Source organism: Rissa tridactyla, chromosome 5, assembly GCF_028500815.1.
Source record: "Rissa tridactyla isolate bRisTri1 chromosome 5, bRisTri1.patW.cur.20221130, whole genome shotgun sequence".
In the NCBI taxonomy this organism is placed as follows: domain Eukaryota; kingdom Metazoa; phylum Chordata; class Aves; order Charadriiformes; family Laridae; genus Rissa; species Rissa tridactyla.
The window spans coordinates 48,154,737-48,182,682 of record NC_071470.1 but is presented as its reverse complement, the minus strand read 5'-3'; the positions used below and the strand labels follow the sequence as shown (position 1 = coordinate 48,182,682).

General features: G+C 40.0%; 1 protein-coding gene across 6 annotated transcripts in view; it reads left to right on the top strand.

Moving 5' to 3' along the window:
• Positions 1–25,326, top strand: part of TMEM131L (transmembrane 131 like) — an 85,484-nt gene extending 60,158 nt beyond the window's left edge. For 3 of the 6 annotated variants that reach the window (XM_054204336.1, XM_054204335.1, XM_054204340.1), the window contains 18 exons: positions 194–303; positions 1,983–2,055; positions 4,796–4,938; positions 5,191–5,333; positions 5,665–5,851; positions 6,871–7,056; positions 8,654–8,803; positions 9,399–10,015; positions 12,155–12,309; positions 13,626–13,750; positions 15,325–15,482; positions 16,348–16,533; positions 17,644–17,722; positions 18,808–18,893; positions 20,217–20,337; positions 22,000–22,088; positions 22,939–23,081; positions 24,910–25,326. In XM_054204336.1, coding sequence (XP_054060311.1) covers positions 194–303; positions 1,983–2,055; positions 4,796–4,938; positions 5,191–5,333; positions 5,665–5,851; positions 6,871–7,056; positions 8,654–8,803; positions 9,399–10,015; positions 12,155–12,309; positions 13,626–13,750; positions 15,325–15,482; positions 16,348–16,533; positions 17,644–17,722; positions 18,808–18,893; positions 20,217–20,337; positions 22,000–22,088; positions 22,939–23,081; positions 24,910–25,188 — 3,030 coding nt within the window. In that variant the 3' untranslated portion in view covers positions 25,189–25,326. Of the gene's footprint in view, positions 1–193; positions 304–1,982; positions 2,056–4,795; positions 4,939–5,190; positions 5,334–5,664; positions 5,852–6,870; positions 7,057–8,653; positions 8,804–9,398; positions 10,016–12,154; positions 12,310–13,625; positions 13,751–15,324; positions 15,483–16,347; positions 16,534–17,643; positions 17,723–18,807; positions 18,894–20,216; positions 20,338–21,999; positions 22,089–22,938; positions 23,082–24,909 lie in introns of those variants that run through there. The other 3 variants (XM_054204338.1, XM_054204337.1, XR_008466846.1) reach the window with 2 other exon arrangements.
• Positions 25,327–27,946: the final 2,620 nt, after the last annotated feature.

Below are 27,946 nucleotides of genomic sequence, written 5' to 3'. Positions count from 1 at the left end.
AATGATGGTATTGTGGTGACATGTCCTGCTGTTCCATGCAATTTTGTGCACGTATTAATATATTGCATTAAGACAGAAGCCAGGTTGAAGTCCCTTGAAAATGCAGATCATATTACCAGTGCTAAAGCATTTTACCTTTCAGTTCTCAAGTGTGTAGTTTCTAACTTTTTCTTTTCCCCTCTAAACCATTTAGGTAAAATATTTCGTATTAAGAAACCCTTCATCCTTCCCAGTTACGTTGCAGCTTCTGCCTCTTTCTTACTACCCTGATCCCCAAGCTTCACTGAGTCTGCTCAGCAAATGGTAATGAGTATTAACTATCTTGGGATACTGTTTTCCCTTTTAAAGTATCTATTTGCCACACCTTAAGATTGTTGCTTATTGTTTGTTTTAATTTTTTGAGCTATAACTTAGGTGGGGGCAATTTTCTCACACCTTTTGAAAAATATAATCATGTCCAGAGCAGCTCCCTGTATGTTGCATGAATTTGTAAATGTACTTAATCATTGATAAAACCAAATTGAGCATCTCTTCAGCAAGTTTATGTCTGCCAGCTGTAAACTATAATTTATCATCTTTTGAGATCTGAGGTTTAGTGCAAGCTTGTGCAAGCTGCCCAGGTGAGGGGAGCAACTTGCAGAATTGGGGATGTGCATCTCCCTGCAAGGCTGGTTGGGAAGTATACAGAGTGTACACTGATCAGTGAGGAGGAGGAAGGTAACGGAACCTTCCCACTAGAAAAAGTTTTCTTAGTTTTTTTTCTTTGGTAAAAACCCTGGTTGAAAAGAGGAAACAGGAGCCAGGAAGAAAAATTCAGGTGTGGAGCAAGGAACCCCACCGTAAAAGTTTAGGGCCAGCTGAGCAAATTTTTTTGCATTGTCTTGAACTTTCTGTCTTAGAACTGAGAAGATCTAATGAGAAATCTAGACAAGAGTTATTATAGAGGGACATGGTGAGATTGGCTGAAGTTCAACCAAAATAAGCCCTGTCTGTCACACTTAAATTTGAAGAGCTGTGTAGTTGGTAGGACTGTTTGCTTGGTTGGAGCCAGTGAGGCAACTCATGTGTTTAAGTGTAACTTGCTTATTTGGGGTCCAAATCTCTACGTAATTGCTTCCTTAACCTCATTTCTTTACATATGTATGTGTTTGTGCATATATATATGCAGATTAATAACTACATCTGTTATTAGATGAATATTAGATTAATATTATAAGATTAATATTAGATTAATAACTACATCTGTTCCACACAGCCCCTTTCTAGTGGTTTGAAATTAGATTTTCTGTGTATTTGCACACTTTTGTTTCTGCAAATCTTCTAGGTTTGACAGAAATCATGTTCACTAACTGGTTCTTTTTAGGCTAATGCCATAGAAAGTTGTGACAAGTGAATTTCCAATTCAGCAGCTGGAGGTCCATTAGTCGATTATAATCTAAATTTTACCTGATGGTTTTTTTAATGTCTGTTTTTAATACCTTAATGTCAAATGCTTAAAATTTGCTCTCAGGCATATAATCAACTGATGTAAGTGAATTTGATTTACAAAGTATGTGAAAGAAAATACAAATTCGTCCCAAACAAGTCATGAGCAGAAAGAGGGATATTTGAGTAGATTAATGCGATTTGTTAATGTTTATTTCTTAAAAGTTATGTGGGCAGAAAAAGCTTTGGGGCATTTATGTTTGTATGACTTAGAAATTGTATTTCTTGATTGTGATCTTTTGCAATATTGTATGCTGAGAGATCTAAAGTGCCCGGCTATTTGTCTGTTTTCCAAATGTGTGGAATCCACATAAAACTGATTTGTAGTGTATTCTGTTAAAATGCAGACCCACATTTCCACTGTATTTCACATCTGCCAAAATGCAATTCTAAAAGTATTCTTTATTTAAGAATAAATGCCAGCATGTAAAAACAAGTTGATGTAGTTCTGACAGACTAGGTTTGAAGTGCTTAATTTTTTGTTTTGGTTTATTTAGGTTCGGCATAAATGTGCAAGCTATTAATTTCACAACCACTGAATTCAGGCTCATGGATGAATGTTCTCACAGGGTAAGATGGCTAATTTTGATAGAAGAAGTGGTCTGACACACTAGAAAAAGCTTTTTCTGGCTACACTACATCTGAGTTGTTCCCAAGTGCTACTTAAAGCAATTTAATAGTGTTTTCTTGATTCTCTATCAGAATTATATCTTTGCATTTAATTTTTTTTTCAGAGTTTGAGTCTATTTTGAAAACAACTATAGGGAGGGAGTGTGTGCATGTGTGCACATGTGAGTGTACGTGTTTGTCATGGTTTAACCCCATCTGGCAACTAGGACCATGAAGCCATTCACTCACCCCACTCTTACCCAGTAGGATAGGGAGAAGAGGGAGACAAAGGAAAAAAAACCCTGTGGGTTGAGATAAAGAGAGTTTAATAGGTAAAGCAAAAGCCAGGCACGCAAGCAAAGCAAAACAAGGCATTCATTCACTACTTTCCATTGGCAGGCAGGTGTTCAGCCATCTCCAGGAACGCAGAGCTCCATCGTGTGTAATTGTTACTTGACAAGGCAAAATGCCATAACTCCAAACGTCCGCCCCCTCCTCCTTCTTTGCTCAGCTTTATATGCAGAGCATGATGTCATATGGTATGGAAATAGTCCTTTGGTCAGTTGGGGTCAGCTGTCCCAGCTGTGTCCCCTCCCAACTTCTTGTGTACCCCCAGCTTACTCGCTGGTTGGGTGGTGTGAGAAGCAGAAAAGGCCTTAACTCTGTGTAAGCACTGCTCAGCAATAACTAAAACATCCCTGTATTATCAACACTGTTTCCAGCACAAATCCAAAACGTAGCCCCATACTAGCTACTATGAAGAAAATTCACTCTACCCCAGCCAAAACCAGCACAATGTTGAAGAGGGCCACCATTTGTGTTCTGTGTTGGGACTTAATGTTTAGCCCCAGGTTGACCATGAAGTGTCAGGCGTTTGAGTTGGTGATGCCAGAAACTGGCTGATAATCTTTTCAGTAAAGGGAAATACTGTCTGGTAGTTCAAGGGAGGAGAAGGCTGGATTTCTACACTTCGCCTCAGTCTCGTTGCAACTCCCGGATTCAGGTTGGAATGTCATGGCTCTCTCTGGTTCCCGTTGCCTCATTTTTAGCATGAGTGTGATAACACCTGACCGTGTCACACTAGTGCTGAGCTGTGGTTATACCCTGGATGAGAGAGGTAGAGAAGATGCTGTGTGAGGGATGGTGGCATGTTCTGATGACCAGAGAACTGTCCAGGGTACCTGGAAAATGTCTTCTTAGACTTCTCGTTTGTGCAAAGGCCTGGAATTGACATATTTTCCTTGCTGTTTGGACATGCTGCAGCCACATCTTGAATGTCCTATGTAGATGCATGTTTCTGCACACATGCTTTAAGACCTTAATGAAAGATTAGTGCCTTATGAAAAGAAAAGCCTTTCCTACGCTAATCAAGGCTGGCCTTTCCTTTCTGGCGACAGTTGTAAGAGTTGTTGCAGAAGAGAGGAGACGGAAGTTCATTAATCCTAGTCTGGAGGCACACACTAAAAAAGAGAAGGTAGTTCCACTAGTACATGGGTAGGACTGAGTTTCTACAGTCCTGTACACCATACTCTTGACCAAATGGAGAAATAGTGGTAAATCTTTACATCAGTGTGTGTAATATCTGTTTTTCATTAGAAACTTGAAGAGCTAGGGAGAACATGTATGGTTAGATCGGTATTCAGCATGTATGAGACGGATCTTAGCTTGTTAACCAAATCGCTAGTTGTTAATATTTACATTTTTGAATTTGTTATCATTTCCCTAGACACTTTATATACATGTGTAATGAATTGTTAGGCTCACATTGAGTGCGTGTGTATCTTTTGTTTGTAGGGAGTGACAGGGTGAAGTTTGCAAATGCTATTCGTGGTTTGCTTTTAATAAATATTTATTGTTAAATGCAGGTTCTGAAATTTTTTGTATGTTCTTTTTTTCATAAAATAGACTAAGAATAAAAATATTTTGGACTAGAAAAGATCAGAAAAGCCATCAGTACAACAGCCATGAATTGAAAAACAACGAAGCAAGAGCCCATTTTGTAAGGTTTATGGTCGTGTTGACTGCTATAGGTGTCTGATCACCCCTTTCTAAGACAACACCCCCAGTTCTGGAATAGAAAGTTTTAGGGTTATTTTCATTTTTTTTAGTGTGGAAAAAGAATAAAAAGCATTATCAAAAAAAAAAAACCCAAACCCAAAAATTTACATTATTTCCAGACTCAGTGAACTTCTGGTAGTTCTGTTCTTCAATTAATGTGGTAGGGAGTTCACTTTGGCTTGTTTCCAGTGACTCAAATGATCAGCATATTTGCCAACAGTCTCTTTCTCACTTAAATCAAGTTGCAAGTCTTAAGCTGAGGGTATAATGGTTGCCACATTTCCCTGTGCAATCAGTATGCTGTCAGTTCTCATTGTGTTGTGAAGTGTTTCAGGATTCCTTGAATATGAAAGACACTATATAATTTGTTTTCCATCTGAGCAAATACAAGCCGTTTTAAAAAATGAAGTAATACATTCCTTATAATAATAAGTGCAGTAATACAAACTTTCCCTCAAATAAACAACCTTATCTGATGTTTTATGTTGTCAAATTGAAAGACTTTTGTATAAGTTAGTTAGCAGTTATTGCACCTTGCCAAAAATATCTTATGTGGTGCTAAGTAAAGATGTAGTGCTTTCTTTATTGAGAGCTTTAAACACGCATGTTTTCTGTGAATAAGAAATGTATTTTTGTTTAACAGAATGCACATCAAGAGGATCTTAGCAACAAGAAATGCAGTTCTGAGCTCCTTTGGTTAAGTTTACAGCCACTGGAAACCAGAAAAGTTGGTGTAATTTTTACACCAGTTGACTACAAAAGAGTAGCTTCCCTTATTTTAATCAGGTAAGCCAAGTTTCAGTTGTAAGTGAGAAGCAAACAACTCAATATGAAAATAAATTTGCCAAGTCTTGGAGCAAAGACAAATGGTTCTGGAGTGATCCTGTCCATATTTAGGGGAGACCTATCCAGGTGTCACCAGTGATTCTGTTACTGAAACACTGTGCTCTTGGATTGGCACCTAGATAACAAAGCCGTGATTTTGCAAACTTCATTTGTGTTTTAGTGGCTGATGGCTTGATTTTTATATTATGGCAGAAACAACTTGACTGTTCTGGACGTGGTCAGTGTAGAAGGCTTTGGAGCCAAAGAATTGCTTAAAGTAGGGGGAAGACTACCTGGTGCAGGAGGATCTCTTCGATTCAAGGTGCCAGAAGCTACACTAATGGACTGCAGACGACGTGAGTAAGAAGAAACAGGTCTCTGATTTTGTAGCTGGCTGCGTTACTCCATAGTGGTACTGATACGGTACAGTAATGTTAAGTAAACAGAACATTGAAATGGAAAAAGCTGAAGAGCTTGGACGTGGGAGGTGTAGATTTTGTTTTCTCAAAACACTGACTGAGGAGAGTTGCAAATTTTAGAAATACGCTACTGCAAAACAGTCTGTATTAAAATGTTGATTAATTCTGAATTTTTTATTAGATTGAAAGTAAAAATAGAAATTTATTTATAAACATAAGAAAATAATGTTTAAGCACTGTAAAATAATTTTTTTTTTTCCCCTTTAAGAACTAAAAGACAGCAAGCAAATTCTATCCATTACGAAGAACTTCAAAGTAGAGAATATTGGGCCTCTTCCTATAACAATTTCGTCAATGAAAATCAATGGTTACAGTTGCCAAGGATATGGATTTGAAGTGTTAGACTGTCAGGAATTTTTCCTGGCTCAGAACTCATCACGAGAGATCAGCATCGTGTAAGCATTTACAAATTTGCTGGCAATTAAGCGGAAATTTTAAATAATTAATGTCAGTAACAGACACTCCAATAGCACACCTGCACACAAAATTTGGTGGGCTTTGAATATAAATTTCATAAGCATTTCCCCTTTTCAGTAAGGGTAATACTAACAAATTGATAATATAATAATGTTTCTTTATAACATTATTTTTAAAAAGCTGCATACATGCTTTTATCAGTGCATTGTGAAGTAGTAAATTAAAGCAAAAGAGTTATCACAATGAAAGAGTAAGAAATGTTTTGCCACTGGCTTTTTTTTTTAATTGATTGTTATTCTCTAGCTTCTTCCAAGTAGCCTGACCACAACCTAGTCATGTTTTCCTAACAGTGCACGTAGTCTAAAACGGATTCTTTTTAAAATCCTGTTGAGTGAGCCATCACTTAATGTGAGTTAATACTACTGTATTACAGTAACTGCGATTTCTTATACAACAAGTATCACCTCTGCTGATTAAAAAGGCATGTCATACCTTCTAGCAGTCCCCATGACAGTCAAATAGAATAATGGTATGGGTCAGGGAAATAAGCGGAAGAGGCCCTCATGTTTTCTTCTGCTTTCCCTATTTTTCCAGCCTTGTTCTAGACTTCCCCTCATACCTGGCCCTTTTTGAAGTAATGCTGCCTCTACCCTTGACAGCTGAGCTTTTGGTAAAGAGTGTTTTGGTTAACATGGGTTGGTCATGTGCACCTTGAGAAGAGGAAAACGAGTCACAGTAATGAGAATATTCTGAAGAGTCGCAATAAAAACACATATTTTACTGCTTGAATATGACCTCAAAGTCTTAACCTCTGTTAGGTGCTAATGCTATCTGCATAGTCTAAGCAGGCAGTGGTCACTTATTTCATTGTCTTTTTTTCATATTATTAAATCAGAAGTTATTTTGTATGTTTTAGAATCAATGTGACTTCGTGTGTGAATGAAATTCAGCCCAACAATGGAAAAATAACACCAGTGCTGTCTGCTTTTCCTGACAGATTCACTCCTGACTTTACATCTTCATGGGTAATCCGGGAGCTTACGCTGGTGACTGCTGCTGATTTGGAGTTCCACTTCACGCTCAACGTGACTCTTCCTCACCATCTGTTACCGCTGTGTGCAGATGTGGTGCCAGGACCCAGCTGGGAAGAGTCTTTCTGGAGACTCACTGTCCTCTTCGTAAGGTAATGCTTTCAGGGGCCCTGCACCAGCTTGAAAGGGACCTGTCAGTGAAAGATCAGCAAGCACTTGTGGCTTGTTTTAGATTTTTATTGGTGATAGGGCCTAGATCTCTACTGCATCTGTCTCCCAAGAGTCCCGTGAGCTGGCTGTGACAGCTTGGGTGTGATGCAGTAGCTGGTGATGGAGTTGTCAAGCATTTCTTGCTGCTCCTCCTGATAAACTGCCACATTAAGGCTGCAAAGAAAAAGGGGTAGGATACCCCCACAGGAATACCCAGTGGATGCTCCCCTGGCTAGAAGACTTACTACCCCCTGCAGTAGAAATGCACATGTAACGTATTAGTCATAAATAGAGTCAAGCGGACTAGTAGATTATCTTTATTTCTGGAAAATTAACATAAATTTTATTTAGAAAGTTTCAGACAACACGTGATGACCTGCTTTTGCTTCTGCTTCTTTCCTTCTTTCACTCATTAAAAAATATTCATGTTTATTGTTAGCTTTTGCTAGGCACACTGCTAAGCAGGCCACCCCAGAACGATGATTTGGCTTGTGTTACCTGACTCATTGCTTGTACATGGTAATGAGCTTTTAAGAGGACAGTACCTTTGTACAACAATTAAGTATTCTGCTCCTATGCGTATTCTTTCTTTGTCCTCCTTGACTAACCTTTCACACTGTGTAGTGTGAACTGAATGCTGTGTTTGTCACAGGTGATGTTCCATGCTATCATCGCACCAACCCTGAATTCCTACAGTCAGTACTAGCAAGCAGTGAATGTGAATGTCATAGTGACACATACATGTGCCGGTGCATACCTAACTGAGATCCTGATGCACACTGTGGTTCTGTTTGCAGTGGTGTTTTGACACTGAAAACAGAGCACAAATGAAGCAGCAGTAATGACAATGTTACATGGTTCTAGAAGCAACAGAAGGAGACTACAGGGATCTGAAAAATCGGGAATTTTTAATTCTGTTTTCCTGCTGACAAAATTTATACTGCATGATTGAGATGGTGGTTTGATGATTTACAAAGATTTTTGTTCTGATTGGTTTATATTTGGTGCAATTAATACACCAGAAAGAAAAGTATTTTGCAGCAGTATAGTGTCATTTGTAGCCCATTTTATGCCACCATTTTCTCTAGGAAAGAAAGAGACAGTATTAAATAAGTATCGAAGTAATGACATAACTATCATGAATGAATAGGAGATGCTCAGAAGACTGATAGGTATCATACTATGATATATTGCCGTTGTGTTGTAGTGAGACTTATGTCGAACTGATCTTCAAATCAAGTATTAGCGTCTTTGGAATGTATTTTTTCTTTGTTAGATTTTTTTTTCTTTTTAAGGGTCATGGCCGAGTTATTTTATTGAGAGAATAACTAGCAAGAGCTATAAGGAAAAAAGGAAAAGACAAGACCGTTAGAACTGTTACTTATTTTAAACTGTATTTTGAGTTTTCTTGTCTGTCTTCTTACTCAGAATTTACTAACAAAACATTCGAAAAGTGCATTTTGTTAGAAGCTTATTAAGTCTTTTCACTGAATACTCCTGAAAATTGTAGACACCGGTATCAGTTGTTTTCTTTGGCAGTTTGTCCCTGCTCGGCGTGATTCTGATAGCCTTCCAGCAAGCCCAGTATATTCTAGCAGAGTTCATGAAATCAAGACAGAGGCCAAATCCTAGTTCTTCACCGCAGCAGAACAGCAACTCTGTTGACGTAATCAGCTCTGATTCCTACAAGTAAGTTCTTTTGAATTGCCTTTTTTTGTACCCTGTTTATTTTGAAGGAATGCTTTCTGTATGTTTGTGTCTTGATATTGCTGTGGGCTGGTTTAGAGGAGAGCGTGTTCCAGGCAACCTCTTTCAGAGAGCTTTCAGTGTTGTGGTGTATATTCATCTCCACAAAAGAGAAATGGAAGAACTCAGGAGTTTATTAGTCTTGTACATTGTCAGTAGTACATAGGGTAAAAATTGTGTGATTGAAGTAAAGGATACACCATGTGCGGCAGCCGTGGAAAGAATGGAAAATACATTAATGGTCCTCAAATCTGACCCTCTTGGGTGGTCAGTTAGGCACTTACTGAAGCATATAAATGTGTGTTTGAAGCCTGAGCACATACTCAAGAGTCTTGCTCAACTCCCGCTGAAATCAGAATGTGCTTAGCTGCTATGATAAATTGAAGACCTAATGCAGTTTCATGGCTTGTGAATATGCTTCCCTTTCAAAAATATGCCATAAATATTGAAACATAAATAAAAATGAATATTCCATAAAACAATTCATGATAGCGTTGTAGATAAAAACAAATCTCAAATAATTTTATTTTTTCTCCAGGGGAAGCTGCAAGACATTTATGGATTCCTATAGTTCCTCAGATAAAGGTAAAGGGAAGGGCTTCCTGTCTGTAGGCTCTTCTTCCAGCCGAAGTCAGAATGCAGCAAAGAGAAGTCCTGCGACCTACAGCCACTCTCAGAAGAAACACAAATGTTCAGTTTACTACAGTAAGCAGAAACCAAACACAGCAGCTGGCAGTGCCATTGCAACTACTGATGAGAAACAAAATCAGATTGCGGAGAACCAAATCTCAGCACCAAAAGAGGACATTTGCACTGATGTTGTCAGTGAGAACTGGGTAACTCTAAAATATGCAAATGGCATAAATGTTAACAAGAATTTAACTCTTCCAGAAAACTTTCTGGGTAAAGAAGAAAGTGCACTGAAAAGTACAGTTCTCATTAAAAATACTTCTTCAGAGTGTGATCTGAAGGAAGATCTTCAAACATGTATGTTTCCTAAGGAAACTAACCTTAAAACTTCAGAAAATCTGGTTGAGCTCAAAGAACAGGAGTTCTGTCCTGTGAAGGTGTCGAAGAAGCTACCTGAAAGTCACTTGTCCAGAAGTTCACCTCAGCAACAGCCAGAACTGCAAGAAATTTCTAGGAAAAATAGTGGTAATTTTTTTTTTTCATTTTCTAGGAAAAATAGTGGTAATTTTTTTTTTCATTCAGTCGAAATTATTGGGTGAAATCTTCTGTTGAGTTGACTGTGATCAGGATTTTATCTTTTGCATGGGATGAGGAGATGTGGTATTTCTTATGTGTTCACTATGATTTATCTGTTTACATTCCTAAGGAAGTAGCTTGCATTAGAAGTTGATACATAAATCATAAATTTGCCTTGGTTTGCAGATTTCAAGCTTGTGCTCTAGCATTTATTTGCCTTGGTTTGCAGATTTCAAGCTTGTGCTCTAGCATTTTAATGGTTAAAATAATTGATGTCCTACATGTGTTTAGAAAACACAAATTGCCCATGTCAAATATTCAGAAACATCCCAGTTTGCAGTTTTCAGGTCCACTGAAAATCTGATGCCTGATATCTAGAGTCACCAAGCAAGCATGTTCAGTACCAGATATTCAGAACTCCTTTGATAAAACCCCTTAAAATAGCAAAAGCTGACATCACAGTATTGTGAAATTATGTTTTGTAGGAATCTGCAGATCAACATTTCTCTTAGTAACTGCATAGCTATATATTTTTTTATTTTTTTTTATTTTTAATTGTGGAACTAAGCTGCTTGGGAAGTCTTACCTCTTAGCTTTACACTTTTCTGGAAGCTTGTCTTTACTTAGGCACTTGGTAGAGTGGTTAAATGCTGAAGACTGGCATTTGCTGTAGCTGTGGCAGAGTTTTAGGGAGTGAGCCATCACAGAGGGATTTCAGGCCGTGCTGTAGTGTGTAGTTGTTACCCTGGGCCAGTTGCTTCCCATTGTGTTATCTGTCAGGTACAGTGGGTACACGTGTGCTTTTCATTGACAAAACTTAGACCTTGAGAGAGTGTTTTAGGAGTACTAACACTTACTTATATTCAGTGGTAAAGCCCTCACTACAGGTAATCTGACGGGTTGTCTGTTACCACTTGTGGTTTTCTGCATTGTCAAGGATGTGAATATTTCTATGTTTCGAGAAGTTTGGTAGGATAAAGAAAATCTAAAAAGTATCGTATCTTGATAATAGTTACAGACCTGGTTTTATGCAAACAGGGAAGGAGCAGGTACTCTACATGTTTTGTATGCTGGAGAGCAACGGAGTGTTTTTTAGAGCCCTGTCACCCTTTCTTGCCTGGTGTCTCCCCTGGTGTTTCATTCACATGGGCTCCTTTCACAGTCATCAACACTGCCTGCTCCAGAGGGGAGAGGGGGGCTGGCTCAGCGCTAGCACTTTGTAGTTGGTTGGTAGATAGGAAACCGTAAAAACATTTGAGTGTGCCTTTCCCGTTTGAGAAGACCAGCTCAATGTGATAAGCAATGGTGTTTCTTACGCAGAGCAGCCGAGAGTCTCAGTAGCAGATCACTGTGGATGTATTGCAGATACCTGAGTTACCTGGAACCGATCAGAGCTGAAGTTAATTCTGTCTGGTCCAGCATCGCCAGGGCGCAGGCAGAGGACTGTGACTCAGCTGGGCAACTCAGCTAGTTGCTGAGGCGGGCTTCCTCTCGTTTTCTTCATCTCTTGGCTTTTGTTACACAAGAATAATTCTTCCTCACAAGCCTCTCAAGAAAATAAAGTTGTAATGCAGAACCCATCCTAAAGGAAGGATGACTCCCCTTTGTCTTCATGGTGAACGCAGAAGGCACTTCATAGATGTAAAGTGCCAAGTAAAGGCTGTCCCCGTTTTGATTTACCCATTTTTGAAAAGCCTCTTCCCCACCCAGCTTGCAGGTTTTTTTCTGTTTGTTTTTTAGCCCAGTGTTGTCTGGCTTCAGGTTCTACCTTACAGACCCACGGCTGGATCTTGAATAGCTCAAATTCAGATGAGATGAGCAGGACTTGGGTAATTTATGCATGTGCTAGGAGTGATGTGCCCATGAGCAGGAATCAGTACAGAGCTGCGTTTTGCAACTGCTGTAAGAATTTTTATACAGCATGAGCTTTTGATTTTGAAATTTTCAGCATAATCAGCCCAGAGGTTAGTCTCCTGGTGTTTTGGAAAGCAGCACAAGTCTGTTTTTAAAGAAAGGTAGAAGATACTGTGGTTATGATTGGAAGCCCGTTCTCTTCCCAAGCAAACTGATGTTACTGTTTAATTGCAGGGAATAGCCAGCAAGTGCCTCTCAGGAATGAAACAGAAAACTGTGAGACTTTAAAAAAGCAGATCAACCTAAAGCCTTCCACGGAGAAAAAGATTAATAAAGGACCTAAGGAAGAGACTCCATGCTGCGCAAAAGAAGAGATTACTTCTTCTGAGGTTAGTATTGTAATCTTTCCGCTTCTCAAACTTAAAGTGATCTTTTTGTTGTTTATTTATATATGTATACACATATAGGTATGTATGTGTATGTAGGGACTATTATGTACAGTCACAGATCTGAAACGCTATAAATCAGATGAATGAGGATGTGTGCAGACGTGCCGTCCCACGTCCGTTGCATACTAATGCTGCTTTATAGAATGATGAACAATTTTAGTAAAAATCAAAGCAGCCCTTGTATTATGATATTGGCTGTATCGCAACCAGAGGTATTCTTCGTTATTGTCAGAGCAGGCACAAACATACTAGAATCTAATGCCGGCTATCAGCCACAGCAATGATGTGAGAATGTACTCTGGAGGGGAGGTGCCCTAGATGGGCATATCAGCCTTCATTTGCAAACCTGATCTCCAAATACAGGGCTTTGCATCAGAAATTTGTGTTTGAGAATATAGCGGGCAGAAGCCCCTTAACAGATTGTGAAGCTGCTGAGAAGGATCATTCTTCACCTCTGGTTTCTGAGTACGATAAACACAGCAGACCGAACCTTCATTGCAGGCAGTGTAAAACACTTAAAGAACTTCATCAGGTCATTAGTAAACCCAGGAATTTGGATTAAGTTTGTGTCCTGTCTACTGGACAGCAATCCCGTGGCAAAAAGGTGTAAGGAGGAATTGCTTACCATGCCTGAGGAATATGTATCAGAAAAGACAGGGTCCAGTCTTGGTTTGGGAACTGTTGTTACAGACTTCTTTCCATGTGTGGCTGATGGTGCTCAGTTTGTTTCTTGTATTTTTTGAAATTACTATTATTTGTTGGTTAACTTACCCCATAATTTCCTCAGTTGTAATTCAAATGAATGCCTCCCCCCACCCCCTTAGCTGCTGAGGAAAGGGAGGATTTATTGCTGCTGAACTTGCACACAAACCGATCATAAATCTGGCAGATGTTTTTTGTTTTTCGCACATTGGGAATTTTATTGACTGCTTTCCTTTTTCTCCCCCTATTTTTTTATTTCCCTGGAAGTCAGAGCTAGATGCTATGAGGGGGAAAATGCTAACATTGGGAATTCAAAAATTTCTCTCTCATCATCTGTTGGTGTCTTAAAGGACAGAGTCTTGGAAAGGCTGGTCAAATTGATGGTGCTGGAAAGAGGATGTGCTGTGGAAAGGCACTAAATCATGAAGTAACTATGCATTTGGGTCAGGTTTTGTCCAGAGAAATTTAGCTACAGAAATCCAACAGAGTTCATTTACTGAGGTAACTGCATCTTATAATGTATGTATTGTCTCAGCTCATATTTTTACCTTTAGCAAGAAGATGCGTATAGGAAGAAGAAACCTCAGGAGAAGAAGGAAGGAAATGTACCAAATATGAATTGGAATAGAAATAGAACATCTAGAAAAAATAAGAAGAAGAACATTAATATATCTACAAGGTATGTATTGCCTCACCAAATCATGAAGAAATCCAGAGTTGCTGTGATGTTTTCACAGATTTTGCATAGTACATTAGGCAGAATTACTTTATCTATTTAAATAAACACACTTTAATCCTGGGCTCAGCCTTTATTTTTAAGAATGTGCAGTACTAAGTATCCCCAGGAAAAGAAAAAAAAACCAAAAAGCACATTTTTCCATTTGTAAATCTGCATGGAAATAGACACACCCCATTCTGCATAGCAGTGGTCACTCTCCGTTACAGTCTGGAATTTACTGTCTCTGAAGTTTGGATGGTTAGCTTCCTTTCCATTGTGTATTGTGTGGATAAAATCCAGTCGTGTATTCTCTTCAGTGAAAAAAGGAAAACAAAATTGTTGACATGATTCCACCTTCAGGAGAATCATCTGCTAGGTGGAGTAACTGAGGGAATGTTGTCTTCTAGCAGTTTTGAAAGAGGAAGATAAATATGTAGAAAAGAGACAGCGGCTTGCTGTCTCTTACAGCGTTTTGCCGTAATGATTAAAAAGATTAGAGCAGCGCTAGACTCAAGAGAATCTTGAGAACACCTTGGGAAGTTAAGGTCTGTTTTTTCCCCCCCGAGGTTTGTTTAAATGGATTTCTAAAGTCTAAACTACTCTTAATTATTTTTTCATATTTTAAAAGTTTAAGTTATTTGGGTTTTTGGTAAAGAATGCCAGTTATAAACTGCTGCTAGAATAGAAACACTTATGAGGAGAAAATCCTCCTCCTTCCACTCCCCCAGCCCTTTGAATTAAGGTCACGATCCTACAAAGCCTTCACAGACTTAATTTTTATTGCAAGTGGTCCTCTTGAGGTCAGTGGACTTCACAAGCAGATTGCAAATCTGAAGGGGCTGTTATAACTCATTATAAGCAAATTACTATTGATTGTGTGGGAAGTCAGCATACGTGTAAATCATTGCAGGATTCCTACCTTTGTAGGTAGGAAGGATTAAAAAATGGAAGTGAAATACTGAAATTTGGTGTCTGTTCCTTGAACTGATTCAGCAGTTGCTACTTTCTGAGTTAAGATGTAACCATTTCCTTCCTGTAGAAACTTGACAGCTGGATTTTATTCATTTTCCCGTAATACTCTCTGATTACGATATGGGATCCAGATATTTCAGTTTTCCTAGCAAAAATTTAAGATTACTTGAGATGATGGTTTTATTCTAGTTATAATTATGCCAGTGAAATAGACATAGGGCACTTTTTTCTGTGTATCTAGATCTTCGCACAGTGTTAGACTGTGGTTATCACTTTAACATCTGATTGCCTCCTGCAAGTGCATTAGAGAATGGAGTTTAACACACACACATTGTTTTGCTTCTCCCCCTGAGAAGTAGTAGTCTGTGTGGTGGGATATTGCATTTTAGGAAAGGTTTTTTAGGTTTCTGTAGAGTTGGGGAGTAAGAAGACTGCTAAACCTATTCCTTGCCCCCCATCCTGCCTCGATAAGTTGTGTGAGTTGAAGTGTTTAATGCCTGGGAAGGAAAAATGCAGCTGAAATGTAAAATGCAAACATGTTTCTTTGGGTGTGGTTGCATTAGGGTCCCTGAGCAGAGTGAGTTGAAGCATATGTGCAGTGAATTTGAAAGGCCGGATCTGAGAGCAAATATTGGAATGAGAGCCTGGTGTCCTCAGGGTAACGGGGAAAATTGTAAAGCAGACCAAAAAGCTGGGAGCTTGTCTATACAGGGAGAAACAGGTACGCAATCTTAATTGTCTTAAATGGGGGAAGAAATGTAATGTGGTTTTTGTGGCAGTAGAGCTGTATTCCTTCCTTGGGAGACTTGCGCTTCTCTCCCTTTTGATCCCTGACACGAAGACGACAGGACTGGCATGATGCAGTGCCTGAAATAACACCTGCTCATTTCTGAAGGGCTCTGCATGCTTTCTGCATGGGGTTGATTGGCGGTGCAGATGAGAAAATGAGTCAGCCTGAAGCCACAATCTCCATCAGTCCTGGGCACGTGTTCCAATTACAGCCAGTATTAACTGAAGCATCTATACTGCAAAGGCCACCTTTAAAATAGGCAGGCCGTTTCTAAAAACCACCACTAGCTTGGGTACCTCTTTCCTGCCTTTCCATCAGGATTTAATCCTGGGAAGAGGAGGGCTGAAGAAGATATCAATGCTTGTAGGATTGTACTTTGCCTCCCTCATGCGATAATAAGAAAGGAAAATCTATCACTTACAAATTCATTACTTGCAACATTTGTCATTGCTTTTAGTATGGATGTTCCTACAGCCAGGATATGTTTCATGTTTTAAATGTTAACTATATGTTTCAAAGAACAGTATAAGCTTCCAATTTCAAACCGTTGCCTCTTAACTGCACTGTACCCTGACTTGCATTCATTGCACTGGGGATGTTGTGTAGATCATAAGCTCCTCATGGTAGGGGCTGGCACATTTGTCTTGAGGCTATCAATAAATATTATTTTCTGTCCTATTGTCAGGAAATGTAGAGAATCCATGTAAATTCGCATTTCAGATGACTTTTCACTGAATCTTCAGCTGAAAAACTCTCTCACGTGTTTTGTGTTGTTTTGTTTTTGCAACTTCTTTAGAAAGCTTTTATCAACGGTCCAAGAAGAAGTGTTTGGAGAAGTTTTGTTCTGATTCAAGCTCAGACTGTGGAAGTTCATCGGGAAGCGTTCGTGCCAGTCGTGGGAGCTGGGGTAGCTGGAGCAGTACCAGCAGTTCGGACGGAGACAAAAAGCCCATGATTACTGCCAGGCATTTTCTTCCATCCAGTAAGTTCTGCAGCTATCACCTCTGCACCACGCTGGGCAGAGTTTCAGCCTTCCTTCTGAATAGAAAGGCATGGGGCATGTAACTTGCCTTTTATAGGTGAGAGCACCTCTCAGAAACACGAGCAAAGATTTAAAGAACTTGGTACTTGAAAAAAAGTACCAGAAGTTTTGTGGAGATGAAGATGAGCTGTCAGGCTACAGAGAAAGTGTCAGACTCTGCACTGAGGAAGCTGCTCAATTAGTTTTCATGGAAAGATGGAAGAACTGATAGTCACTAGTCAAAGCAATTTCTTCCTTTGAATTTGTGTTACATCACATTATTATCATAAAGATACAGTGTTTTTGCTAGAGTTATTTAAGAAAATGCACAAATGAGGAATGTGTGAAAGCAGTTCAGTTCTGAGGATGCTGAGATTGGATGGCAGTATTCGAGGCATACGTATCCAGGAGACCTGAGCCACTTGACTATGTGAGAAATGGGAACTGTGGCTCATTACTGCACTTCTTGGAATGCCTGAATATCATCAAAATAGTTGAAAGCCTAAACCCTGTCACCGCCATCACTATCCAGATTGATGTAGCACTAGAAGTAAATTTTAAAGCTTCTAAAACTAAAGAAAGTGCCAAAATGACACAAGTAAAACCAGCTTTGAGTACCTGAAAAAAGCTGTTAGAATAATTTAAAAATGTGCATGTACTTACGTGTGTGTTTATGTATGTATAAAATTTTACATTACCAAAGGATACAGTATGTGATATATCTGAACCTGTGATCTAATAGATAATTAACTGTGTACACATGACTTCTGTTTGTTCAAGTGGTAATGCCTCTTAAAAAAAAAAAAAAGAAAAGAAGTCATTTCAAATTCAAAATTGATTTAGTAGTAACAAGGAACCTCGCCATCAAGAGTGTGGTAATCATAAGTCACAAAATACATTTAAGACCATGTGGAAGTAGATAGCATGTTTTGGAATAAATGCAGTTAGCGATACTCCAGTCTGAGAGAAAACTTCTTTAATGCTACTGATGAGTCTATTTGTGTGTATGTATATTCTGTGCATACTTCTTTTTTTAGGATCTTTGATTTTCACAGTCATTCTTTTCTTTAGGAGAGAGTATTTCACAAAATGATTTTCCATCTGAAACTCCTATCACTTTAAATCTGTCTCATAACATCTGCAATACCAGGTAAAAAATTTGAATCTACACCTGTAAGACATTAAAGAAACACCACCAACTTGAAATCTTGCCTCATTTTGATAAATTATACCTACCTGCTGTCTTGTCGATTTTTGTGATCGTTTAACTGTACTTTCTAGTTGGAAGTAGAAGAATTTTTTTCAGTAGGTGGAAAGATATATGCAAAATGGATTATGCTGGGGAAATGCGATAAATGCTTCCAAATGTAAAATAAAATTGGGGGAAAAAGGAAATTGTTTTTCCCCTCTCATTTCTTCCAGATCTTAGCAACTTACTACATTTCCATTAGCACTTAGTTATATTAAAGTAATAATTGTTTTAAAAAAAAATGTGGGAGTGAGACTTTCAAGTTGATGTTATTCTTTTAATGAGAATAATGTTCTCCTAGGATATACAGCATGAAAATTGATTCCCCCCTCCCCCACATTCCTTTCTACCTCTTTACTCTAGTAGAGATAGCATCTACTATTTTTATTACTACAAGTCCTCATTTCACTTCTCATTCACAACTCTGTTTTCACTAGCAGAAATAATTTAATCCTTTTCCTCTGGGGTTCTGGTGCTTGAAAATGTCCCCTTTCCACTCATATTGACTAGTCTCTTTGATGGGATTTGACAAATATGAAATTGATGTTCATGTGTGCCTATGTGCCTCCATGCACGTAAAAGTGACCTTGCCTGAAAGTTGTTGGGAGCATTGAAACATTATGTGATCCCAATTATCTTCATGGACTCTATAGGTTGTTTTCCAATTTTAGAGAAGAGCTGTTGAATTAATTTGCAATAGGTTGATACTTGGGTAATAAAAGGGAGGTAATTAAGATGTATTAACTTTATTCATTTTGCATGTGTAATAACTAGATGGCTTTTAATTGGGGAAAACAAGCTGTTAAAAAATCGCACAGGGGTAATTCAGCATAAGAAAAATCAGGAGACAAAGGGGGAAAGTAATAGCAACCGTGATGTTAATTAGAATATTTTTTTACATCTTGTATATTTCCTTTGAAATTCTTTTTGGATTATGAAACGTAACAGTGCCTAGACTTAAGAAATTAAATTTTCTTTTCATTCAGCAGAGACATGAACAGCATCCCCCAGTATCCTGAAACCTTATGTCCCAGTTTCACTGACATAGCTGCAGATCCTGACAAAAATAAAGGTCAGTAACTTTATTAACAACGGAAGCTGGTTTTTGCACACTTTGTCGAACAGTTTCAGTGATGTTGCTAATAACACTTGTATACACCAGCTTGATAGCCATGTTGTTGTTAGAACTTGACTTAGTTCTAAACAAGTTAAGAGCAAAGTTAGCAAATGAAAGCTTATAACCTTGACATTTTTTGCTATATCTTCTGTGCATGAAGACAGCATTTAGCTCTCAACTCACGTTTTAGGTATTTGTTTTTTTCACGCTGCTCTTTGCACAGGTTTATGTCCAAAACTAATGCAGTTGGGAGATCAAGAGCACTGGTTGTTGTGTTAAAATGAAGCTCAGCATCAATTCAAATGCGACCATTTTTCTCTCTAAATTTCCCTAGTTGGGGCTTGCTGTCTTTGAAAGCAATAATGAGTGCGGTTGGGTTGGGCTGTTAAAACTCTTGAGTTTTCATTGTTTGTGTCTCAAAGGGAGGCAATTTTAACTTGTTGAGTGGGATTCATAAAAGCGACAGGCTACACGGTAAGGTGGAATTTGAAAGCTGGTTAGGACACATGATTCTTTGGGCAGCAGAACTCCCTGCTTGTGGCTGTCCCTTCTGCTATAGGGTTAACCTGTATCTGGTAGGATACAAATGCTGATTAAACTTTTGCGACGGTAGCAATATTCGTAATGTCTAGTGTGTGAAATGATGAAATAGAGATAACTTTGTGAGCATTGTCTTATGGGGACTGCTGATTTGGATTTTTCCCTTTCTCCAGCTGCCTGTTCTCACAGAGTTGATAGGAACCAAGTATCTGTGGGCAGTCAGGGCACTTGGTTGGTAGAGAGCAGCACGATGAGTATCTGTGTATTGTTTGGTTGTGAATAGCTCTAGTCTGTTAAAAACCTGACCCTGTTCCCTCTGCATTCACGTGGTTGGACTTCAGAGATGGTTACTGACTGGTGGCTGGGGGTGAAGAGGAGGCTGGTGGGGATCACATCCCTGCCATCCGTCCTGTTGTGAGGAAGGGTGCTGCCTTGGTGCTGGCAGCTGGTGACTTAAGGACTCCCTGTAGGAATTTCTTGCCCTGTTTAGTTGAATTTCAGTTTCTTGGTTCAGGTCTTTTTATATATGTATATTTTTTAACAAATAGAAATTTTCAGATTTCTTTTAAGATGGACATTCATCACAAAAAAAAAAAGTAGATTGGTTAGTAACTCTGGACTTTTTATCTAGCATACAGTCATTATTGTGGATCTGAGAATAAAGTGTCATTGTGACATTCAGAGTTTGTAGAGCCTTCTCCTTGTTGTTCTGCATTTCATTCCTTTTTCCCTTTTTAGGTCTTTACCCAACAGGAGACTTGTGGCCTGCCCAGCCAGTCTGCCTGACAAACAGTTTAAACTACAATCTTGAGAACAATATACCGTGCATGATCCAAGAAACCCCCTCTGTCCACAACAGGCAAGTTATGTTTTATGTAAACAGTATGAATAATGGTTTCTGTGATGCAGAGGACTGTACTTGAGCTTATCTTACAATATTTGTAAGGCAGGTGGTAGTTCAAGTTAAATTCTTACTGTCACTTCAGTCTTAGTTCTAGTTTTTTATGCCCTTCCGTTAGTACATCACGATTAATTTTGCTAAGACAAATTTACTGGTGTTCCTGCTCATCTGTAGATACTCCAGAACATCTTTCAAATTTAATTAAATGCTTTTTGGAAAGCTTTTAATTTCTGCCACTTCTTCTGCACGGCCGGGCAGAGGGCCTGGCTTTTAGGTTTGTTTTCCTCTTGATAAATATATATCTTCTGTGTATCATGGGGTGTGTTATGCAGTGTGTATTCCTGTTAAATGGCATGAACAGAGATTGTTAAATAAAGGCAAATAGTCCAGTTTGAAGGAGGTGTAAGGATAAAAGTTGGTCTGTTTGAGGCTCTGTGTAGATTTGGGTTGATCTTCCTGTAGTAATGAACTTGAATAATTCTGGTATTTCAGACTCTCCACGCTGCAAATTTTACTAATGAAAGATGCACCCCAAACTATCAAGAAGAAATACTTTGCCACCACAATGCAGTGAAATACAGCCAGTTCTTCAGGCCATACTCTGTCATTTTGTATGTCAGGATAGTAATGCAGAAATCCCCAAGTGATGGTCTTGTGATCCGAGCCAGCGTGCCAACCTCAGTTCTAACTTTCTTGTCAACAAACCACAGCGCTAATGATTGGGAGCAATTCCTAGCAGTCTGTCCGACTTTGAAGTCAGATGAGATATATGATGATTTGTGGCAGATCTGTATTATGCTACTTTGCTTTCATAAGCTCATCTCAATTTGGACTTTATATGCAAAAATTCATGTAATTTTTTATTCATATGTAGTAGTGGTAATTTATGATAGCTTCTTGCCTGAATTGTGAAACTGAATTAGCACAACTTGACGTGAAATCCTTTTATATGCCTGCCTTGTCCAGACTTGGGTCCAGACTTGGACTTCTTCAAGTTCTATGCATAGCAGGGCTTGTTTCACTTCTGACATATCTTTAAGAATTACTTTTGAAAAGTCTTCTTTAAATTATGAAATTATTTTAATTCAAAAAAGTCTAATCCCTACAAATTAATAAGTAGTTTAGAAAACGCATTTTTTAACAGGACTTTAACACATGTGGTAGGGAAAGTTAGAAGTTAAAAAAATAAATCTCCATTTTATTTGCTGTTCTCAAGCATTCAAACGCTTGAGAATGCGTTACGTTTTCTTCTGTTTCAAATCACTTTAGTTCACTTTATATGTACCATTTCCATGGTTGTGGGAAAGAAATACAATTATTTTCTTTCTACAGAGGAAGAAGTTGAAGCTGGTTAGGTGTTGCAGGACTCTGGTAGCTGTCATTACAAGTTGTTCATCCTCACAGAGGGAAGAGAGCTCAGTGAGAGAGTCACTGTGATTATGTAGTGGCACAGAGTTGGGTACTGGCAGAATTGGCAAGTGGAATGTGAAGAGCCTCATCATCAGTTGCAGGCATTTTGCGTCCAACAGCTTTACATTAAATATGTATTTCTAAATAATTTTCAGAAGTTCTGTGAGTTGTTTTCTGACCGCAGATTTTTTTTTTTTCCCCTTGGGACAGCTTCATTGACTGGAATGCAGCTTGTGACAGCCAGTTTTCCAACATGTATTGTCCACTAGAAATGAATGAATATGGTGCTTTCCCAGAAGGTAAGACGAAATAAAGCTTATGAATTATCACTGAGTGTGGTTTTTTTTTTTTCCTCTCACCTTTTGTAGAACAAAAGGCTGAGCTTGTCTGTAAACATCCGGGCATTCATTACTTAAGCAGACTTTACAGTTTCCAGCTGACTGGATGCTCTGTAGTAATAAACAATGTCTGCATGTGGCGGATGAGAAGACTGGTCTTCGTATGGAGTTATTAAGCCTGAAAAGCCGCTATACAGGACTCTCTCTGAGAGGGAATAGAGAGACATGCTTGTGACCACAGTATTACACAAATCTTTTTGCACAATTTTCTTTGTTTCCCCTCTGGCAGGCTTCTGCCTTCCAGTGTGTGAAACAGGCGGCCTCTTGTGACCAATTACCTTTCCAGGCTAGAGTTTCTTGGCTTGGGAAGCACACTGGCAGCAGCAACCTAGATTTCTTTAGCATTACCTAAGCAATAATTAAAGGTCAGGCTACAGTATCACAGGCAGCACGGTGATCCCTCGGGTGCTTAGAGCTGAGGCATGTTGGCAGTGAAGCCTGGGTAGGCTCTGCCATGCACATTCTGTGGCTAATAAAGACTCTGTTCTCTAGTAGAGACATTGCCAACTCTTTATCCCGTCCTCCTGATAGCAATTTGTTAGTGAGTCCCTAATACAGAGTGGTAGCCTTGTTAACAGAAATTGTTATGCTTCACTGCTGTGCTGCCCTGAAGGTGCCTGAAGTCACTGAAGGCTTAGGTCCTGTTCCAGCCTGGCTCACTCCAAGAAGATTCAGTGTTCCTCCACAGAAATGTTAGCAGTATTTATATTACAAAAGCCTTATTTTGTCTTCCTGCTTTTATAAACTGCAGAAAACATGAACTACCCCAGTGGCTTCCCAGGTACCGCAGCGGTGCAGAATACAGCCTTCATTGACCAGAACTGTCCCTCCACCTGGAACGCACCTCCCAACATGCCACCTGCCTGGGAGCCTGCCAGTTACATCAACTCCACAGTGAGTATGGTGACTGCGAGGCACTGCCTTCGTGTGCCTCTTCAAAGCACTCCCAATGCATTCCTGTCTTTCCCCTACCTGTTGCTTGCATGTTCTTCATGAATCCTTTAAGTAGCCTGATGTATGTATTTGATGCTGGTGGCACTGGTAGCGTGGCTTTTTCCCAGTTGTTGGTCAAGGTTGTTACTGGACATTGTCTGTGAAATTTCAAGACAGATCCTTTTGCCTGAAAGGTTACAAAAATCATCTTACATATGGAAAAACATTTTGGACTTGCATAGTCTACTGAGACTTTTTCCTATCAAAATCAACCTTTCCAGATGAGGGTAAAACACAAAAAGTGCTGACAGCAAAACCCAAAGAGATTTGGAAATTGTAGAGCTGAATGGACAGCTGCTCTCAGTGACTTTGACAGGTGTTTTTTTGCTATGAAATACAAGTGATTTAAGATGGATTTGTGCAGTTTTCTGAATGCTGACTTTGACCTGTTACGCTCTAGACTAGCCATGTTTATGTCATCCCATAGTGAAATGTAGTGACTTCAGTTCAAGGTGGTCTTTAATTGTAACCACCTTCTCTTCTGCTCAAATTTCAAAATCTTCTATTTTAGAATTTTATTGTTTTTATTTACAGTAAAAAAACCTAAAAAACTAGCCAAACAAATCAAGAAATATTTCCAACTGCAAAAGTGAAAATTTTGCTGTGTTAAAAAGTGACAAAACCGGGAGAAGACTGTTTCCTAAAATAAATGTAGCTTTATTTCATATTTTATTCAGGAATGCCAGAAAACACAGAAGGTAGAGATTGGAAAATACATTAGATAATTCAGTTCATTTCCCTGGCGAGCTTTTCCCCACAATACATTTCAGTGTTTCATTCAGTTTTAAAAGTCCCAAGACTTCCATGACCTTCTCCAAGAGACTTCCTCGCAAACTAACACATCTTGCCCTCCAGGAGGTTCTTTATAAGCTTTCTAAATTTTCTAACTAAACTCCCTAGCTCCCAGTTATAGTGTCTTTTCCACACTGAATATCCCTCTGTGCTCCCGGCGTGCACAGTCTTTCAGTACTGATACATACTTCAGCCTCCTTCTTGTCATTTCTTGGGCGTCCTTCTTTTTTAACTCTCAAAACGTGCATGGTGCTCTTCACGTGTCTTCCACTTCTCCCATATTTTTCTTAAGAGCCTGACCAGAACTGAATATTGTGTGCTTGTTAGAGTAATGTTGATGCCATGCAGGGAGAATCACACAGAATCACAGCATGGTTCGGGTTGGAAGGGTCCTTAAAGCTCATCTAGATCCACCCCCCTGCCACGGGCAGGGACACCTCCCACTAGACCAGGCTGCTCAAAGCCCCATCCAGCCTGGCCTTGAGCACTTCCAGGGATGGGGCAGCCACAGCTTCCCTGGGCAACCTGTGCCAGTGCCTCACCACCCTCACAGTAAAGAATTTCTTCCTGATATCCAGTCTAAATCTACCCTCTTTCAGCTTGAGGCCGTTACCCCGTGTCCTATCATTACACTCCCTGATGAAGAGTCCCTCCCCATCCTTCCTGTGGGCCCCCTTTAGGTACTGGAAGGCTGCTATAAATGAAGGGCTCGTCTGGCTTCATTTAGTGGAGTGCCTTTGCACACACTCAGTAATGCCGCTGGACTGTTTTCGGCAGCCATGTTGCTCTGTGAACTCGTGTGCAATTTTCTACTTGTGCGTTTCCCAAGTTCTCTGCATAAACGCTGCTTCCTCCCATTTAGAACTACATTTCCATGTTTTCTTTGGCAAACGGTCTGTTTTGCGGTGTCCCATGATAATTTTATCTCGCCCTACAGCCCTACCTCTCAAGCACCCGAAGCTTGTCTCCAATGTCTGGACTTTTTGGTTCCATCTGGGCACCTCAGAGTGATGTTTATGAAAGCTGCTGCCCCGTCAGTGCCACCACCCAACACTCGACCCACGTGGAGAACCAGGCGGTGATGTGTAAGCAGGAATACTATCCGAGGTTTAATCCCTTCCGTGCCTACATGAACTTGGACATATGGACTACAGCAGCCAATCGAAATGCAAATTTCCCACTTTCGAGGGACTCGGGTTACTGTGGAAACGTGTGAAAAGGAATTTGATTTAAAAATGTGAATAAAGATGCTTGCAATTTTGATTACTAGAGTAAGCTGGTTGTTGAATAGATTACAATGTTGGTGGATATTTTGGCACTTTTATATTGAAAATAAATTTTTTTTTTTACTGAAGTCTGAGCATTCAGTGCATTTCAAAAAGCAAAGCATGTTCAGGATGCTGTTATTGTCAGGTGAAGGATAGAAATTTAAAACTCAAATTTTCTGGAGAAACAGGACAGTATTAGGTTCTTAAAATGATCCATGAACCTGTACTGCATGTGTTTCTTCTGAAGTTTGCATCCTGTGGTTTAAACTAGGAGTGGTTTAGCTTTTGTAGGTACAAACTTAGAGGCGTAAGTAATGGCATCTGTAGCAAACAGTAACACTGGGGACCTGCCTGTTGATGCGGATCAGAGATTTTTCCAAGTGGTGCCACTTCTACCGCTGACATAGTTATTTGGGGGTGTAAGCCTCTGGCCATAGAAAAAAGGCTGAATTCTGGCTTGTTTATCTGGCTTCAAAATGCAAGCTGTCACTTGGGCGATGTTACGCTTGCGCTGTGCGGGTGAGTGGGCCTTTCTTTCAGGAGCTTTTCTTGTGAGTGACTCCTGACATTTTGTGTTTACATTGTTAGCCTTCATGTTGCAATAGCATTTGCAGCGCATTTAATTGCCCTTGTTTAAAATGCCAAAGCTTGAACTGGAACAAATATTTCTTTTGAGAGCCGAGTTCACACCACTCTCCAAAACAGAACAGCATTGTGTTAGCCCGTGTAGAGACTGAATCTTTGTGGTGGGAAAGGCGACCAGGGAAGTGCTGCCACCCGGGTTGGGGCTGAATCTTTCCTTCGTGCCAGTCGTCTCTGCTCTCCATTCCTGTAGAGCCCTGAGTTCTGGCGTGGCAGAGCGTGTCTGGGCATCCTTCACTCTTTGGTGTCAGAAAAAGGGGAGGGCACCCTGGGATTCGGAGATGTCCTTGCCAAGGGGACTTGTTAAGCCTGGAGAAAGAGAGAGGGAAGGGGGATGCAGCAGCAGCCCTGTACAGCTGCTTGAAGGACAGCCACAAAGACGGCAGAACCAAAGCCTGTGTGGTGGCTGCAGGCATTAGGGCAAGTGGCAGCGGTCACAGGTTGCCATGTGGGAGGTTCAGGTTGAACATGAGTGACCTCCCTTGGAGGGTGGTGCTGCAGGAGAATGAGTTGCCCCGAGAGGTGGACAGATGTCTGTGCTTGGAGGTGTTCGTGGCTGGGCTGGACAAAGCCATGTGTGACCTGCTGTAGTGGTGGTGGCAGTCCCGCTCCTTGTGGGAGGTCAGACAAGAGGCAACCAGGGTCACAGGATTCTGTGAACTTGAGCAAGTTCCGTACTTTTTGCTACTTTTTAGTTGTTTTCCTCTTTACCCTTTGAGCTCAGACTGACTGGAAGACAGGAACTCTGTTTGACAAAATGTTGAGCTTTAATGTTTGTTTTTATTTGAAGGCAGAGCAGAAAAGACACGGCAAAATAGCTGGCAGCCTGCGTGCAAGGCTACTCGGCAGTCTTGAGTTCCCAGACCTAAATTCTGGCCCTGCCAGTCCCACCACGTTGCTGAGCTATCGGACCAGCTCCCCTGACTTGCTGGTTTCAGCCAGAAATGCCATCCCAGGTCTTGAAATGTTTCACCAGAAACAGCGTGTTTCTGCAAACGGTTTGTCTCAGTGAATCAACAGTTCCTGCAAAGAAAGCTTTTGTTGCAAGATACCCTGCCAGCTACGCTTTCCCCTGCGTTTGAGTTAGCTCAGAAAGAGGTAGGCACTGGGCAGGATAGTCAAAAGCTGCTGCGTTTACCTGCTTTAACTGCTCGGGCAGAAGGTGCTGCTAAGCCTTCCTTTGGTTTCTGTGTCAGAAAAATGGGATCGTCACTGAATGCTTTTCAAAACTGTGATGTTTTAATGGTTTGGTCAGGAACTAAAGCCTGGAGTCTTCAGCCGCTTTCCATGATGCGTCGTGCTGGGCAGGAGCCCGACTCTGGAGTTTAATCCTAATTGCTTGTGATTCCGAAGGAAAGTTGACACGTTCGTATGAACTTTGCTCCTGAAATCATTGCTAAGCCATGAGAAGTAGTCATAACCACTGACATGCTTTCTTGGGCACCTCTTGCCTATGGCAGGAGACTTCAGGAGGAGTAGAGTGGGGGTGCAAACACAATAAATATGGAGAGGAAAAAAAAGCAGCGATCATTTGGTTTGAAGTGCAATGAAGTTCTTTATTCCCTGGATAATGTTGCTCGTTGTATAGCATGTTCAGTGAATTTTGGACATGCAAAGGTACAGCAGAGAGGACGTGCAAAGCTGCGCCCAGTTAGCTTACATGGCTCATTCTGTTAATTCTGTTAATTATTTTAGGGAGCTCTGTACTTTCCATGCACTGAAACGAAGCTTTTCCTCAAGTACCAGTGTAAGGAGATGCTTTTCTTAGATCCACAACAAACTAACAACAGCACAAAACCCCTCAGAGTTCTGATGGGCACCAAGTCCCTGTTGTAAGTAATGTGTATGTTCTAGGCAGAATAAACCGCTGAAGAAGAGAGAAAAACCCCATGCAATAAACCAAGCAAAGACACTGGAGAGTTCACGGAGAGAAAAAAAGTTAGAAATGTTTGGAAAACAAGACCTCTATGAAAAAGTTGGTCAGAGTTGTTAAAGTGCCAGCAAAAGACAAGGCAAATGAGCCGCAAACAACTTGAGAAATATTGCTGAGAAAGAAAACAATCG